Genomic DNA, 17,926 nt, shown 5'->3' with positions numbered 1-17,926 from the left:
AAAGCTGAGCTTTCTAATAGCCAATCAATGTTAAACACGATTTCTTTATAAAAATGTTGAGGTATAGCAAGCGATTGTCCAAAGTTGTCCAAGGCCTGCTGTCATTGTCCAACCGAATTCCGAATTGGACATTGGACAAAATCGGAATTCCGAAGATTCAAGTTCCGATTGACACCACTAGCTGCCACCCAGCGGCCGTTCCAGTTAACAACATAATGATGGTAATCTCCCGACCTTTCTACTACTGCTCAGATGACCGTTCAGTTAGGCTGACGGGTCACAGACCGACTCTCGTTGTGCAGTTGTGCACCTGTGCTTCTGCACGACATCCTGCTGCGAATGCTGTGTTTCTACATTGGCATTCCTCTGGCGGTTATGGATATCTGCGGGGTTGCTGCCTGCCAATGTGTTCAAGCCGTTTTGGAAGCATCTTTAGTGAGCAGGCGTAGAGTTCCGCCTAGCTCCAATGTCTCGAGTTCTGCGGACGACCGGGCCAGTCCTAATGTCATGCTGCTAGCCGTGCGTTCCGTCTGGTTGTGGGCCGTCGAGACGCGTGTCTCCATGGGGCACCCCTCAGCGCGCCAGTGACGGCGCGGCGTTCGACCGACCTCCCGACGGAATTAATGAAGCACTGGTATGCCGGCACCGACTGCAGGCTGAATGGTGAGCGCCGGCCAGTCGAGCTAGGTCAGCTGAGTTCGGTCAGTCGGGTTCGGTCAGTTCGATCAGAAGAGTTCGGTCAGCCACTGCCATGAACCGAGCCGGTTCCGACATGGAAGTCGCTGATGAACCTAGTCGGGATATCAGGACAGAAGAAACTATTTATAAACAGCAAGTGGACGCACGGGATGAAGAGCTGAGAGCGATTGCAGGCGCCCCGGCCCATTCGACTACTGTACAAAATATCAAACCAGCAGATATCGTAATGCACTCCTGTCTGCCAGCTGACAGCTCCGTCACCGCTGACAGCTCTGCTCTGTCGGACAGCTCTGACTTCTGAGTGCTGTCTGCCACGGCAGGTGGCCAGTCGGCAGTCGCCCCTGACAAGGTCATCTCTGGCTCTCCGGGCCGGATCCGCCCTGCCGTGCGCCGCCGTTTTGGGCCGCCGGACGGCGCGGCGCGCATGCCGACAACACCTCTCTCCAAAATAGGCGACTGGCCGTCCGGCGGCGGACAGCCTGACGCGTGACGTCACCTGACTGACGTGTGACGTCACTGGCATGTGAGACGGCCGCACGGAATCGGACCACGCAGCGGCCGGCGACGGTCCCGTCGGGTCCCCGCCCCCGCCCCCGTCCCACAGCGCTGCCCCGGGGCGTGGTGGTGTCGACAGAACGTCGGGACGGTGTCTGAGCGAGAGTGAATCGGTGGCTGAATCACTGCCGTCGGCTCGTCGGACCTGCGCTGGCCTGGGTGCGACGTCTGAACAGTCTGCCACCTGTTACATATGTGGACCTCGGCGGCCCAGTCCGGACCATATCTCAGCCGTTTTTACGTCTGGTAAAAAGAAGGGTCGGCAAAACAGGCGACTCCGTGACTTTCACTTGGTCCACAGACCCGGTGCGGAGGGTGGGTTTGCGTTCGTGTAAAATTGCTCGGTACGTTGTTGAAAGTAGGCTCAAATGTCAGAATCACTGAAATTATGACTCCATTGTCATGGCGTTGCCATTGTATTATAATTAGGGACGACGCTGGCGTGGATTTTTCTGACAAGGGGAATGTGTATTTTTCGATACTCTTTGGAGGTCAGATGCGTCCCCTTCGGAGAGAGGCAATGCTAGGTCCGAGGTTCTAGCCGAGCACTGAGCGGCGCTGAGACACTGGTTTGAACTCCTGGTGTTTGGCTTATGTCCGGCCTCCGGGTTCAGCCGTGGTGGCGTGGCTTTGTTCCCCAAAGCCGTATTATTACCTGCCGAGCTGGCTCCCGCGGCGAATTCCTGGGTCGACACCGGTCCCACGGGCCTGCTGCAATGCTTCCGTGGCGCCATGCGGCTAATATATCACCGTTCAATGTTTCCAAATAGTAATTATTGGTTTAGCGGAACGCTACGCCATGATGTTGACATGTTCCGGGCTCTAGCTGCTTTCACGGGAGCATATTGACCAATGAAAAGGAAAATAATGACTTATTACTGCATGCAGCCCGCATTTTCTCAAAATTCATTAAATTTTAACGGGCTATGGACAGAGATCTCTGTATGGGTGCTGCATGGCTTATGAGTGAACTAAGTTATGGACTACTTCTCAGTTTACAGCTGTTTCTTTATTTTGGTTATCTGTTATACCTGGGGTGCACTCATTACGTATCTTACCGATCATTTTCAACTGACAATACTTGACCTTTGCTATCCCCTATCGTCACCCACTGTGACCACTCCAGCTGTGTCGTAAGTCCTGCACTTCTCGCCGGGTTTGCCTGTCGTCACAGACAGCGCCAGGGGTTTCAACTCCACCATAACCACCATGTGCGCCGTTGGTATTCCTATCGCGTCCTCCCGGGCCGTCGGGCGTGTGGCCGGTTCGGCGGTCACTCGCAAGGCCGGCTCTGTGCCCATGTTAGGCGACCGGTTACACGCGAGTGAGGCGCTCTCGCCCGCCTCCGCCGGCCGCGCCGCCAGCACCCGGCGGCTGACTTACAACTCGCCCAGGGCTGACTCGCCGATACTCGATTCCGCGTACTCTGTTATCGTTCACTGCACGAGCAGCTGGTGGGGCTACTGCAGAGGAGGGTTATCTGCAGGGAGGAGGTGCGAGCGAGACGGATATCGTTGGATTAGGGCGGAGGCACCGCGGTGGCAACTGAGAAAATCGCCGGCTCTCGTGGCAGAAAATGGTGATTGTAGGTCGGTCGAAATGTTACGGATTGACGGATCATGTGCTTCCTGCTGCCCGGTTTCACTGTAATGCCATTTGCAGTTGTACCGGAAGTGATAGTGATTCAGTTTCATGCTCGTGGTTAGGGATTGGTGCCGGTAGACAACACGAGTTTCGGATGATCGGGCTTAGCTGGTCACGCTAACATTGCAATATATTGCTACACGCAAAGTTTGCTTTATTTTAGAAAGAAAACAAAGCGTGGACTGTGTCGTTCAACAACAATAGATATATCTATTTTAAACCACGACGTTTATAAAAACCAGTGATTCGAGGGGTGCACGTTTGCGCTCAAATGGCGCGAACAGCAGAGTATGTCACTGAGCGAGGCCCAGGTTTCAGGTCACCTTCGCCGTGATAACTGGCCTGTCTAAGAGACTGGCAGGCAAGTCGCTGAATGCTGAAGGAAATGTGAGAGGAAGTGACGTCAATCGGATACTTAGACTGTCGGCGACGCGAGGGCGCACTAACGACACTATACACAAGGTGCAACAAGGTCAGCGGCATGGCGGTGACGGTTGCATATAATGGATTGAAAGTCACCTTGCTATTAGAACATCGGGAGCGGTCGGTTAGGGGCGAAGAGTTGATGAACATTACTATACATCAGTGGCACTCATCCATAAACACGTAGCTATTTTTGAGCCCCGTCGTATAGTTAGTGTGACTGTCAGAGCTGCCGTCGTCCCACTCAACCTGTGGTGTCGTGAGTGACGTCTGAGGCTGCCAGTGCCCACGTTCTGTGGGCGACAGTCCATCCGTCTACGGCTGCCAAAGTTTGCCCTTGTGTGGATGACATTTCGTGAGGTAGGCGACTGTCTCGTATGGCGACTGACAGTCCATTTTGTACAAAGCTGGCAATTGATGTTTCTTCTCGTACACAACTGAAAGCCCGTCCTAAGCACGGCTGTTTGTCCGTCTTTTGCACGGCTGTTTTTACGTCCTGACACGGGTGTCAGTCCATCCGTAGTTAGATTGGTGCCAGCCTGTTTGTACACAGTTGGTGATACGTCCGTACAAGATGTCCGTACTAGCAGCGGCTGGCAGCCCGTTCGAACACAGCCGCTGCACAGCCAGCGGCGCCGCCGTTGCGTGCCGCGCCCGCACTAAAGGCGCAGCCGGCTGCCGGAAAACACAAGGTCGGCCGAATTCCTGTCTCGCTCTGGTACCATTTCTGGCGGCGACTGAACACCCGGCGGCAGCCCACGGACCAGAACTGAGTCAGGAGGGAAACTGGGCGTATACCGGCCTCGGGATATACGCCCTCGGCCGGCTCTACCACTGAGGATTATATCACGGCCGGATTTTTACCACAGATTCTCCGGCACACTGTCAGGCCCCGGCCACCTCACCGCTGTCGAGCTGCGGTCAGTCCAGCTGGGCAGACAAACGTCCAAACGCTGATACTATCGACATCCGTTTGATAAGTCATCAGCTTGCGGTGATCATCGGTTATTAGAAGAACACTCCAGTGCCAAGCATGTTAAAATGGATCAGAATTTGTTCATTTTCCGTTTTTGCGCTTGGCGATAGGCTAGTTACACGCTAACATGCTAGTGATAAGCTCTACTCATTTCATGAAGTTTGGAGAACGGCTGACTTAGGCATCTTTTTATGTTTCCAAGAACAAATGCACATCGATCATCAGTAAACTCGATTTTTAAGAAGTCTTTGATCATATTGCTCCCATTCCGGTTTTATTGAGTATTGACAGGTAAAATCATCTCAGTATTTAAGGCCTTGTTTCGAGCTTTATACCAACCACGTTTTCTGGTCATCAGCACATAACTTGCTTTTCCCCACGCTTTACACAATCGCTTCGATCGGGAGTATTTCCTAGCCTCCATCCGGAAGAAGGTCGGGTAATACTTCAAACCGGTTCGAACCTCAAATCCTAGATCACCCGTCAGCGCCTGAGTGAAAATTCGCACTCAATTAAACCTTCACCAGTCTTCCCTGGCGATCGGCAGCATTCAGTCCCGCGGTTACCGCGGTGGCCGACCACTATTGTGCGGGCAGCGCCACTTCGGCGGCCGTTTCCGGGATTTCTCCGTCCATGTGTTGCCACAGACGGCCTCTCACCGTCCCGGCGGCGGGCGGCGCTCCGAGAGACGCGCGCTGGGCGCACCGCCGCCGTCCGCGTGTCGTAATCAGCGCCGGCCGACAGCCTGAGCCGATCCTCAAAGCCGCCGGAACGGTGCGGGTCGGCCGGTCGGGAGCGCAGCCGGTAGCCGGGGACCGGGCCGAATTCCGCCGCCGGCTGGGAGGCGGCACCTCTGCTCTCCCCACACCGCCGCCGCCGCCGCCGCCGCCGCCGCTGCCGCTGCTGTCGTCTCGGCGAAGCGGTGTCTCACTCTCCTGCTGTGGTGTCGGCGGGTGCGGTTAGAGACGCCGCACTCGCGTGAGGCCGCCTCTTCCAGACACTCAGTGCCTACATCCACTCAGTCCCACGCCTGACTGCTCTCTTCTCGGTCCGAGTTTGCTGAGATGGGAGCCGGTGTGGGCGAACCACTTCTGACCGAGACCGTATCAGGACCGCGGGCGTCACTTTCCGCCCGGTCGCGTGGGACGAGTTATATAGGATGTCGATTCATTATCTCGGTGATGGACCTCCACGACAAGTGGCTGTCAGGTCCGCTCTGTTAGTTAGGTCTGATCTGAACCGGCAACAGCGAGCTGTTCTGCGCATTACTTGTGTATTTTACAGGATTGTGCCACGCGAATGTCGAAAGCTATACCGGGTGGCCCAGAAAAAAACGTTCCCAATTTTAAATCAATATTTCTCAGAAAGTGATAAACATACAACATTGAAACTTCCAATAGTCAATGCGACATATATTTTCAGTGAATGGTATGATTTTTATGTTATTCGGTCAATTACTTTTTAAACGGTTCGTGTTTCTAGCATGCCATGTAAAAATCACTTTTTTGCTCTGTTGTTTACCAAAAATGTGAGTGAACGGGCCACTTCCATCTCGGCACCACGGCCTACAGCCATGACTGCTACTGGCAACTAGTCTCATTGGTGGTTCAGGCCTCAGGTGACACATTCCCTCTAGCTTTTTTTCCTTATTCGGTCGATTTACTATTTGATCTTCTTGAAGGGAGGGCGATCAGCAGTAACCCATGCACCGTGCCACTCCTTCGCCTCGAAACAGGACTTGGGTTGAAACGAATGGCATCCATTAACACAACTTTGGCTTGGTATTTGAATATTTGGCACATAAGTGTGACAAAAATATATGAAATAGCAACACACGTGCTGGTATCATTCAAGCCGTTCTATTTTTTTTTGTATTTTTTTCTAACAGGGTACGTCTAAGCCAATCATTACTTCCGTTCAACAACGGCAAAAAAAGCGAAAACGTCTTACTTGATTCAACATAAGATTGCTGGCTTTAAAATGATGGTACAGTGTTATAATTTGGCATACCAATGCGCAAAGAAGTGACGCAAACTTGATGAAAATTCTAGCTCGTTATTTGCACTCGAATTTGAGATATAGGCCTCCAAAGTTCGGAACGTTTTTTTTTGGGCCACCCGGTATATTACAAGGTTCATTGCCAATCAGGAATTTTACGGTAACGGCACAAGGCCGTTTAGGACACCGACACTGCTGTTTATCATCTGCTGTTCGCCGTGCTCGCTCACCTGTATCCGCCGAGACGGCGTCAGATTTCCGACACGATTGAGCATGGAATCGGAGACGGCACGCGGAGGTGGTGACAGCCGACGGGGCTCAGATTTCAGCCGCTCAGGGGCTAAATGTAGATCGTCATCCGACCCGCCGCCCAGCACCCTCCCCTCTGTTGTCGAACTCGAGACTCCCCCCCCCATCGACAGAGGCGGGGGTCTCGGTCACCTGAGCCGATGCAGGCCAGGCTGACAGGGTCTTGGTGGGACCGGAAAACTGTCACCGTCCAGTCACTGGCACCGGCCAACGTTCCTTCCTCGCTCGGGCCTTTGATGATGCACATTCGGTGCTTCCCAGTCAACCGTCTGATAAGCTTAGTAAACAGTGCGTGAGTCTTATCCGCTACCCAATCACCGAGTTGCTTCTTGTCTTTGCACCTTCATTGACGGTTCTTCCTCGTCCGCAGCAGCGTTGCCTCATTTTTAATGTCAACGTGTCAATGCCAGTGTGACATGCTGTCATCTGTCATTATTTCGTCGAGTGAAGCCCGATTTATGACGTTTCGATACCAAATCTTTTCATGTGTAACACTTGCCTCTGAGCTCACGGGTGACACGCTTCTTACGAAGGATCTGGCCATGTTTTTCTGCGCTCGACACACACTCTCATCCACTGTTCGTGGAAGATTCGTCACGCTGCGGCCGCGCTACCGTCTGTGTTTTGCTCACATTCCGGCTGAGACTTGTGACAGGGCTTCCCGTCGATCTATCCTGTTTCACAAGGCGGATGTGCTGTCGGTCGCCGCTGTGGCCGTGTTTCACCGGCCGTTTGACACCAGTCACGCCGCTTACAGCCTTACGCGGAGGTATATACGCACCTCGCGTGTCTGCAGGCTTGCCGAGACGATTCAGAAGCCAGAGTCTTCTCTGCTGGTCACGAACGTTCTTAATTCGTTCATACCTTTTCGCACATTTATTCTGGTTGTGAAACTGAAATCCGGGGTGCACGCTGACCACCTTTTCTCCTCTGTACCAAAGTCCATTTTATTGCCCACAAAGCCATGGCGTGCGTATTGTGCAATTAACTGGAGATGAAAATATCTCTTATTCGATTGCTTAAACGTTAAGGATTTGCTAATTGCAAGCATCACATGCAGGAGCGTATAGGCATGGACCTGCCATCAGCTCAAACGATTTTATGTGCATAACTACATCTGATTTTTTATTGCTGGGTCCAACCACTGACAAATTGTCTGCGCCATCTGTGTACAGGAGCTGTCCGAGCGGGAGAAGCAGATCGAGCACCTCGAGTGTCAGAAGTGCTACCTGGGGGAGGAGATCCTGCGCATCACCGGAGTGGAGGAGGGCTTCTGGAGCGACGAGGTGCTGGTGAGTACCTACCTGCCCGAGAGCGGCGCCACTTCCCCGAGCCCGTCCCGATGTCCGACCAAAGTCAGATGTCGCTTACAGTAGATGCCTGACCGTTTGAAAAAGCCTAAGATCTAAATCATGCATTTTTTAACAAAGATAAAGAGGGAGAGTGATTCGATGTGTGCAAAACTTGCCGATGCAAGCAAAACAGTTTATTTCCCCCTTCTGTCGGCGCAAGCAGAGCCAACAGGACTGGCAATTGGCTTGCACCTGCACTGAATGGGCGCTGTCATGGCGAGCGTTATCTTCAGTAATCCTGATAAATGGCATAATCCACCCCGGCATAATGTGAATATTATGTCCGGTGTCGAATGGCGCAATGCTGTATCACCGTGTCCGGTGCTAGTCGTTGAAAGCTGTTACCATCAGACATCGATGCTCACGACCTCGGCTGTTGTCAGCGGCAGGCCCCGTACTGATGGGACGAAAGTGAAATTCTATAGGTACAACATCCCTGATCAGGGACAGTACGTTCTGTTACCAAGCATGAGGCGCTAGACACGATGATAGTTAACGATAGCCAGTATCTCCACAGCTAGACAACGATAGACAGTATCTCCACGTCCCACGACCACATTTCGCTGTCAGTCGTTTGCACCTGTCAATGAAGAAAACCTTTCATCGTTAACTACCAACAAATACTTTCAGAAATGTTATCGCAAACTTAGCCGTAAGCGGACTATATTTTGTCCTATATCGAAGACAAGCGAATGTCTTTAGTACAAATTATATTTTTAGATATTGCTTGATTATAAAAATATAACCCAATGTTCTGTTTCGGTCTGAGCTCGTGCCGGAGCGGAGCTATTTGTGGTTGTCTTGTCGGTCCTTCCCACACCCACCACTACCGAACACCCACTCTCTGGCACGTATCCGCACTCACACATTCGGGTTAGGCATATTTATTCATAAAACACTAACGGTGAACGATTCTACGGTTAAACTTCGCATACGAAGTGAAAGTCCACTTCACCTTACCAAGGGGCGTGCCGGTGATCGTTAATTAAACATTATGAAAGCTTGGGACTCCGGCTAGCTGACAATACCAATTAGTTGCGAATGAATGATTATCGTTGGTTTGTAGTTGTAACGGAACTGAGGTATGGCTGCAGCTCCCTGGGCATTCGGCGGCGGCAGTTAAGGCGTCCCAGACTTTGCTTTGTGGACATCGGCCGCCGGAGCGGCGCCTTTCATTCTGAACGACCATGGGCTTAAGACGTGCAGACATGCAGGAATCATGCGGTTTTGCAAGCCTTTGTATGATAGTAACATCTAATGTAAATCGTTCTCACCGGTCATCCAATCCTTATTTGAATGTTTACGGTGCCAAATTGGAGTGTTTTTTTTTTTAATAAAAATTCAACGCAATGTCTCTTGCTCACTGTCCCATGTGACAAGTAACAATGTTATACTGGATTTGATCGCGTCCCTGATACGATTTCTTTCGCGCGGCTGAATGTATGTGTCCGTCATATTGTTCGGAGCTTGGAGATATGATCAACAGTTGATCGGCTGCATTCCTTCACCAAATAACTTAACTATTTTGAAGATTGTTCTTACAGACTTCATCAATAAGAAATATTTCATCATCCCAAGGAAACTTATCACCAATGCCACTGCTCTCATTCCGAATCCTTCATAACCTCAAGCTGTTTTGTGTCACAGTGGCAGTCGTCTGCAGTTTTAATTGCCTGTTTCTTAGCGACCTTGGCGGCTGGCGGGGGCACACGGCCGGGAGCGGCTGGTACCCGGCTGTGTGTGGAGGAGGTGGACGCGAGGTCGCTCCGTCCTCGTCCCACGCACCGCTGCCGCGCAGACGACGGACGGACAGTCAGACAGACAGACGGACGGACGGACGGACGGACGAACGGACAGACCGACCGGGCCGCTCCGCCCCCGCCGCTCGCGCAGAGATCGGCGCAGAGCGGCGGCGCGCAGGGCGGGGCTCGCGGGAGGGATTCCATTATCGAAGGTCGAGATAATTACCGGCGGAGAGGCGCCGCTGAAAAGTGAGAGGCGAATAGTCTATTGAGAGGAATGTTTGCGCGATAAGGACTTCATGTAACGCTGGTCGACGGGTGTTAGATGCGTGAATAGCCGTTTTCACGACGGGCTATCCGGCGAATGCACCTGATTTGATAAAATCTGCACCTAATTTCTTTTACAGCAAATATCTTCATTTTATGAATTTATTTTAGTGTTTTAATCGATGATGCTCTCTGATAATATGACAAAGCAGGCATATAAGCAATTAGTGCAACCCTAGCTGATAGCTGCTAAGAGACCCACTGAACCTGATTTGGCCAAATCTGCACCTAATCTGTACCAGATGTGCACCAAATGTGTACCAGATGGCTGTCGTGAAAACGGCTAATATTGATAAATGCATAGACGCATGATGTTAGATATAGATAAGCACGTTACACTCAGTTGAGAGTAAAATTAAATGTGACTGTGACGTTTAGCAGTCACTTTTATCGACAATAAGATTATGATATTTTCTATTTATATTGCAACATCCATGCGTCCTAGCGCCATACCAATACCGGGTCGGAAGACACGAGACAGCTTCATTCGAAACATTTGGCTGTATTACATCATATGACAGCCACTTGAGTCGTACCTGTTTCCCCGATTCCCATACGAATGAGCTAGCCACAAAAGAGCTAGTGTTGTTTGAGCTAGCTCATTTGGGCTAGTGCCACAAAATAGCTAGTGCGATTGTAACTAGTCCCACAAAACAGCTAGGAGCAAAATGACAAGTGTTGTAAAGGGCTAGTAGTTCGGCTCACGCCGTACCTCTTCGGGATTTTATAAGCAAAGTTCAGTTCAGATCAGATCGGTCACTAAAAAGGTCGTAACTATTGAAAAAGACAGAAACATACGACTCAGGTTTTATTCTCAAATGTTCATCGAAATGTTGTATCCAACTCCGTTAAGAAACTCCTGCCTGTCTATAATATCCATGGGTGGAGAACCTGCCCCGGCCACCCCGGCCGTGGCCGGGGTAACTTTCAGCCGACCCCGGCGCGGCCGGGGTAACCTTTTCCACTTTTGTAAATCCTAAGACCTAAAAGCTGTCTCCATACGAAAAGAACTGCCATCTATGCATAAAAGCGTCTCTCATTATTCTTACCTACCTTGAAAAGTTCTTGAAAATTTACTTTATTTTCATTTTGGAGCTTCTATGTATGTATGTTTTTAAGTCTTTTCATCGCGGAGCCCGACATGTTTCATCTAACAGAAGTAAATCATATTTAAGGGCTGTTATCGTAAGATGGGACTGAAATAACATCACAAGACAGGACGAGGGTAATATCAGTGAGATAGAAGGACGAGCTGCTGGGGCTCAAGGCTCCCCAACTTAACCCCCGCCAGGGTGGTGTTCTTATCGTAACACGTTGAGTCGAGAGGTGGGCTTTTCACGCTCCTTCTATCTCGGCTACTGGGCTACGAGGCGAGAAGCGCAACGGCGTTTGAAAGAACGACTAACGTGACCAGAGAAATCTGGTCATGTTTTAGGCAAGCTCAATAATAAAATCACCATAGATCATCAAAAGCCAAATTTCTCTGATTTTAGCGTTCTCCGACAACTTTTCTCACAGTTCATGAACATAACGGAGCTTAAACACTGCAAACAAAACATTCGATTACTCGTAGGATCGGTCGCGAATAATATTTCAGGTGCGAGCTCAAATCAATAAGAGGGTCAAAACGGTCAAATTTGACATTTTGTTTTGCGTGAGAAGGTTGCAACTTCCACGGAATAAGCTTTGCAAAGGGCATGCTGGCATTTTTAGCACGATCATCTAGCAAATTTGACCTGATGACCTGACCTAGCACTAGGTGACATGCGTCCGAAATTTTAAGGCGCGTTGCAAAATTGTTGTTACAATTACGAAATCTTCCGCACCTGCGTGCAGCAGTTTTCTCTAAAAACGTACAAACGGCAGACATCCATTATTCTATGCCACAAAATAGAGGTTTGTTGATAACCGTTGACAAATATTTGAGCATCATCGTCTTTCTGACTTTCGGTCGCCGGCCGGGGTAACTTTTTCAAACGTTCTCCACCCGTGATAATATCTTCTGTGAGACGGCGAATGAGGACCTTAATTCGTTTATTTATATCGGCATAATTTTCTCTTGTTTTTTAACTTCGTTTCCTGCTTTGAATTTGTAAGGTTCGGCAGCTTGTAGCGCTTCTTCTTTTTGAATCACGGCCAGAAAACGCCAAAGGGACGGGTGTGGCGAGTCCACCATTCCTTGGATTGCCCTGTGCCACCCTTCAATTTTGTTGTTGTTCCTCGGCATTCCCTCTTCGGTGCGAATTCATTCCACATGTCTTTTCCGAAACTTGGTGCTCTCCTCTGCCCCCTCCGTCCCTGCCTCCCAATGTAGGTATCTTCAAAGTAATTGTAATAGGTATCTTCAAAGCTCTTTGCACCACTAGCTCTCCTTGTGACTAGCCCTTCTAAGTTACTAGCATGGGCGCCGCCACCGGGGGGGACGGGGGGACGCGTCCCCCCCCCACTCTCAGAATGGAAGGGGGACGTCCCCCCCAAACTCATTACGGAGCGAGCGAAGCGAGCGTAGTCTTTCGGGAAATTCCTGAGTACGAGCGGCCGGCCGGCCGTGGTCACGCTTTTGCGAGACTTATGTCTCAGGAACCACTTGACTGATTTACATGCGGTAATTTTTGTAGGGTAGCTTCATTCCTTCTAACAAGTATTAAACTATTCTCGATGCATGTGGGTGACCCATTATGCACCCGCCACTTGAAAAACGAAGAGGTGTCAGTTTTGTAACAATTGCAATAGGTATCTCGGTAACAATACTGGGCCGATTGCGCTGAAAGTTGGCAGGTAGGTAGGTAGGCACTAGGCACCCACCAGGCAATGCATATCCATGACCATGTGCCACAGTTGGGGTGCTGCTGCACGTGCGCACGTGCAGGGGTCGATTCCAGATCTCGAGAACGGCTGAACCGATTGTGCTGAATGTTGACACATGGTTAGGGACCGGTTATTAGGGTGCCGTGCAAGTCAGTTGGGACCCATTTTGCAAGTGCGCACGTGCAGGGTGCCGCTTACAGATCTCGAGAACGGCTAGGCCGATTGCGCTCAAATTTGGCACATCGTTAGAAACCGGTTAGTAGGGTGCAGTGCACAAGTTGGTTGAGGTACCCCCTCGCAATTTCGCACGTGAAAGGCCCACCCCCTCGCTCGCTCCGTTGGTCGCCCCAAAAGGCGTTTTACTGGTTGTTTTCCTACTCGAAATTTGATTAGGCCCTTCGGTCCAATGAGACCATTTCAGAGCCGGAAGGATGAGAGAATTAGTGGGAGAAATTGGTCTGGGCAGCCACCCCAGTGAGCCACTTGGGCTGAACTCGACCAATTGAACAGGCAGCCCAGCCCACTGGCACTCACTGTACCCGGCAACGGACTATAGCTCCAGTGGAGTCATTCCCGCATGGGATAGAGTTGCCCGTCCAGCCCGGAGCAGGGGATCGCAGCGTGGAGGAGAAGGATTTGACTGTCCTGAGGATGGAAGCGATGGAACGGTGCCGAATCTGAGAGGGTCCAGGAGGTTTAGACACTCAGTATGTGGCAGGCCCATGTCACTCCACTTTTGATGACATCATAAGGGGGCCTCAGGACAATAATGGCGCGGTGCGCCACAATCGCTTCCAAGCTACTTGCCAACAGTTGCCATTTTTGAAAATATTATTTTGAAATAAAGTTATAAGTTATAAAAATATTGTAATAAAGTTGTTGGTTAAATCGATACCATATCTAAAAACGTACTGAAAAATGATTAATCCATAGTAAAAATATAAGCTCGATACGCTTTTACGTTGCTTTCCTGCAACTGCAGAGGATTTTTAAATCGTCTATATCTTCAAAACCGGCCATTTCTTAGCATATTGCTGCTCTTTTTTATCGCTAGAAAATTATTTTAATTTTCTAATGACATCAACGGTTGAGCGATGTCTGTAGAGCGTCACCAACAATCTTCAAATGAAGTTAGTCATTTTTACGTTGTAAAGGAATGGAGTACCCCTTGCGAGCATCAGGGGTGACGTCACTCAGGATCTGTCTCTGATTGGTCGGCGGGGGAGTGACTGTACCTTCTATAGATGGCCTTGGTATGTGGGGTATGGGCCTACATGCATTGGTCTGACCCCTGCCACCTCGCCCAACAAAATCTCCAGCTCTTATCCGACCTGTCATCGCGGAACTGCCGATTTTTGATATCGTGATCAACGTGTGTCGTATAACACGACTGGCCGAAAACGGGCATAGTATATTTCGTCTAACCAGCCAAGAGCATGACTTTAAACCAATCCGACCTCGGAGTCAAAATCCGAACAATTTCGAAGACTCCGACTCAAGACTCCGACTCTGGCCAAAACTGTCAACTCCGACTGATTCCGGCTCCGACCCCACAGTTCTGCAGTCACACTACACTAAATTTTCAGCTTCTAGGAAATAAGCTATACCGTTGACAGGGCCACAAAACTTTGAGGCGACTTGACTACTTGACTTGGTGACCTGACCTAAGGTTTTCTGGTATCAAGCTTGTTAAACGGCTGCAAAATTCGTATTTTAGAGCAGTTTTGCCTGATGTTTTTTGCCAATTTTCGCGGCGCTTCGCGCCGATTCATGCACAAGCCAGACAGAGAGATTGTAACTATACAACACTTCCTCCCCCACGAGGGTATGCAATATGCATTACCTATGCAATATGCATTACCGACCAGATTAGTGGCATACATCAGCAATTATACCCTGATGATGAGGCACTAGAGGCTTTGCCATGTCAAAATTGAATCGGACAACAGATGTGTATATAGGTAGGTAGGTACTCGGTGGGAATTCGGTCTACAGCCATTACCGAAAGGAAATGCCTAAACTACTTTCCTCAAACCAGTTGTTTTGCCACAGGTTTATGAGTTTTTATGCTTAAAATGGTCAGGAAATAACATAATGAATATTTGCAAAATGTTTTTTTTTTATTTTTACATAAGAACCAATTTCCGTCTTTCGTAGAGGCCTTACCTATATTGCAGCGGAAGCTGATTACGCGTTGACCAATCAGATTACGTAGTTCAAACCAGCTGAATGCTGATTGGCTGGCATTTTTCCGTAAGGGAATGGATTCCTCGGTAAGGGAATGACAAAGTGTAATTATGGGAATGACTTCAGTCTTATAACCTAAAATCGATACAGATATATTTGGCTAGGGTGATCGTTGAGCCATAAGAGCTCCTGATTTGTTCTCGTCTCAGCTCAGGCTACAAAACTGTTACTTCAGTTCAAAACCCAATTGTAAAAGTGGCATATTTGCTTTAAACTTTGAATGCATCGGACCAAAAAAGCCACGGTAAGAATGCCTACTTTCATGGGTTTTCAGTCGGTCAGTCCGTCCCCCCCAGTCAAAAATCCGTGGCGGCGCCCCTGGTTACTAGCTATTTTAACATTAGCTTTTACATCACTAGCTCTTTTGTGGCACTAGCTCAAACATACTAGCTCAAATGACACTAGCTGTTTTGTCGCTAGCTATTCGGACACGAGGCCATTTAATGTTACTTCGGTACCTTGGGGTAAGATGCCCTCTGTCCTGATGGGGAAAGACGCCCCCCTAAATCCGTAGGCTGTCCTTCAAACAGCCCGTCAAATCATTTATTACATACTTGTGATGTAGACAAAAGCCGATCTGGGACTATTGAGAGTCCAGTACGGTCGGGTGCTCCCCATGCCGGTCTCTCGGCCCACATAGCGACTTTTTGGGCGGCATCTGACTCTGAGAGCCCTCACGACGGCCTCTGTGGGCCCCATTATTGGCTCCAGGGCCCCTCACGACATCCTTTGAGGGCTCCCACGTTGGCCCCACGGGCCGCGCTGGCATCGGAGGTCCCCACGATGGGCTAGAGGGCCCTCAAGCATCATGAAGACCTATAAGAGCCCCACAATGGTCTCCGAACGCCACCACGGAGGCTTGTTTGGCCGCGCTGGACTATGATGGCTCTAACGATGACCTCTGAAGCCACTTACGACTACTTTTGAGGGCCCTTATGATGACGTTTGGTGTCTACTGCAGGCTCGAAGGGACTACTGATTCGTTCAGGCGATCCACGTGCCCATTTATGTCACTTATAGTGCAGGGGGCATCTTTCCCAACGTCAGGGGGCGTCTTTCCCACCCTGTGGGGTAAGATGCCCCCTTTCACTTCTTCAGGAAAATGCTTAATAGCAAAAAAAGTTATAACATTTCAGGCACAAAAGTGTGATATTTTTGGAGAAAAATGATGTCGGCTTCCGTTGAAACTCCAAGTTTTTGCTTTCCCATCGTCATTTTCGAATAATATATGACATAGCAAAACCCTGGGCATCTTTCCCCACTCTCCCCTATCTGTTATGTTCTGACCTGATAGTATCTTGATTTGCCAATGCTATAAGTTATAACCTGTCGGCAATGATGATCGCCGCAATATGAAATGTTCGATCATTAGGTATGATAGACGTCTCCGAGCAAAGGAAATAATGCCGTAATGTTTTACCACCTATCATAATGTGAAATCAATGTGGGTGAATCGAAAGAAAGAGGTGATCATCTAAAAAAGCATTTATCAATATCAAACGATTCATATTCCTATATTAGGTATTTCTGAACTTGTATGAGTTTCCGGCCGTTAAATGGTGATCGTTTACCTACCTGAAAGCGTGCATTTTGAATGTTTGCTGAAATGGAAGCGGCATGCTCTTTTTTGATCGCCAGAAATGGAATCGGTGATCAGGCGCTGCTGGCTGGGCATTGGGCAATGGCCAAGACGGGGCTGTCGGCCTGTGTGGTGCTGCCACCTAGAAAGCACCGCATGGACGTGTCTTGTATGTAGCCACCAGATGTCACTACAAGTATCAGATTGTTCCCTCTCATTCATATTCTCAAATGTGACGGTGTGCATGTACGCATGTTGGATTCTGAAATGGGGGGGGGGGGGAGGGTTTTACATTTTCCATCTGCCAATACAGGGTGATCCAAAAAAATTGGAACCCCTACCTTAAAATGGCTATAAGTCCGAAAGTTTTCATTTTATTGACAAATTGCGAGCACCATTAGAAAGATCATTAAATCCTCCATAACAACACGTCAAATTGGTGCATGTATATTGTAAAGCATTGGCACACTATTAGCTTTTGGAATGAGCGTCAGAAAACTGAGTGAAACGAAATCGCCAAATGTTAACCCGCGCCCCGTTGGGCTCTGCCGAGCAACGCGCCCGGTTGGGGGGGGGGGGGGGCCATTTTGGCCCCCCCCCCTAAGATCTCGAGAACCACGCAACATAGCGACAAGCGGTAAACGGCGTTGGATAGCCCCAACGGGGAACTACCTTGTGACCCAATTTTATTGACCTAGGTCAAACCGATGACGTCACAGGTCAGGTCAAATGTCCAATTTTCACCGTTTACAGGCACTTCAAGAAATGCGTTGTAAAATCGAGTAAAATGCATTTCATTGAAAATCATCGATGGGGAAATGTTCTTCAAACACATATTTTGCTATTTGAGGTCACTGATACCAGGTCAGGTCACAGAGGTCAGGTCACGGGGGGGTCACAATATGAAAGTGTCGTGTGATACATGTTTTATGGTCCATTTTACATGACAAATGCGATTATATGGGTCAGGCAGCCTTTGGGGCCAGCTTAGATCACGTTTTGGTCAAGGTCAGGTCAAGGTCAGGTCAAGGTCAGGTCAAATTAGGTCAAATTTCAAAGTTAATATTTTTGCATAAAATGGGTATCGAATCGATGCAGCTCGTCACGGGGAGTTCAATGGTGGTCTTTGTTTTGCCGTACGAGGTCTAGAATTGCTAAAAATTGAGTTCAAAAATTTGACGTCATCATTTTTGAACAGTTTTTTCGCTATAACTTGGCCAAAAAACGAGATATCGATCTGAAATTTGGTATGTATATAGAAGAGCGC

The 17,926-nt window shown here is 49.4% G+C and overlaps 1 protein-coding gene across 1 annotated transcript in view; it reads left to right on the top strand.

The window, feature by feature from the left end:
- LOC122379544 (peripheral-type benzodiazepine receptor-associated protein 1-like) overlaps nt 1-17,926 on the top strand; it is a 144,710-nt gene that overhangs the window by 14,074 nt on the left and 112,710 nt on the right. The window contains exon 3 of the mRNA XM_043361826.1: nt 7,780-7,896. Coding sequence (XP_043217761.1) covers nt 7,780-7,896 — 117 coding nt within the window. The remainder of the gene's footprint in view (nt 1-7,779; nt 7,897-17,926) is intronic.

Source organism: Amphibalanus amphitrite, unplaced genomic scaffold, assembly GCF_019059575.1.
Source record: "Amphibalanus amphitrite isolate SeventyFive unplaced genomic scaffold, NRLGWU_Aamphi_draft 000080F_arrow, whole genome shotgun sequence".
NCBI classification, from domain to species: domain Eukaryota; kingdom Metazoa; phylum Arthropoda; class Thecostraca; order Balanomorpha; family Balanidae; genus Amphibalanus; species Amphibalanus amphitrite.
The sequence above is the reverse complement of the archived record's forward strand: the minus strand, read 5'-3'. Positions and strand labels throughout refer to the sequence as shown.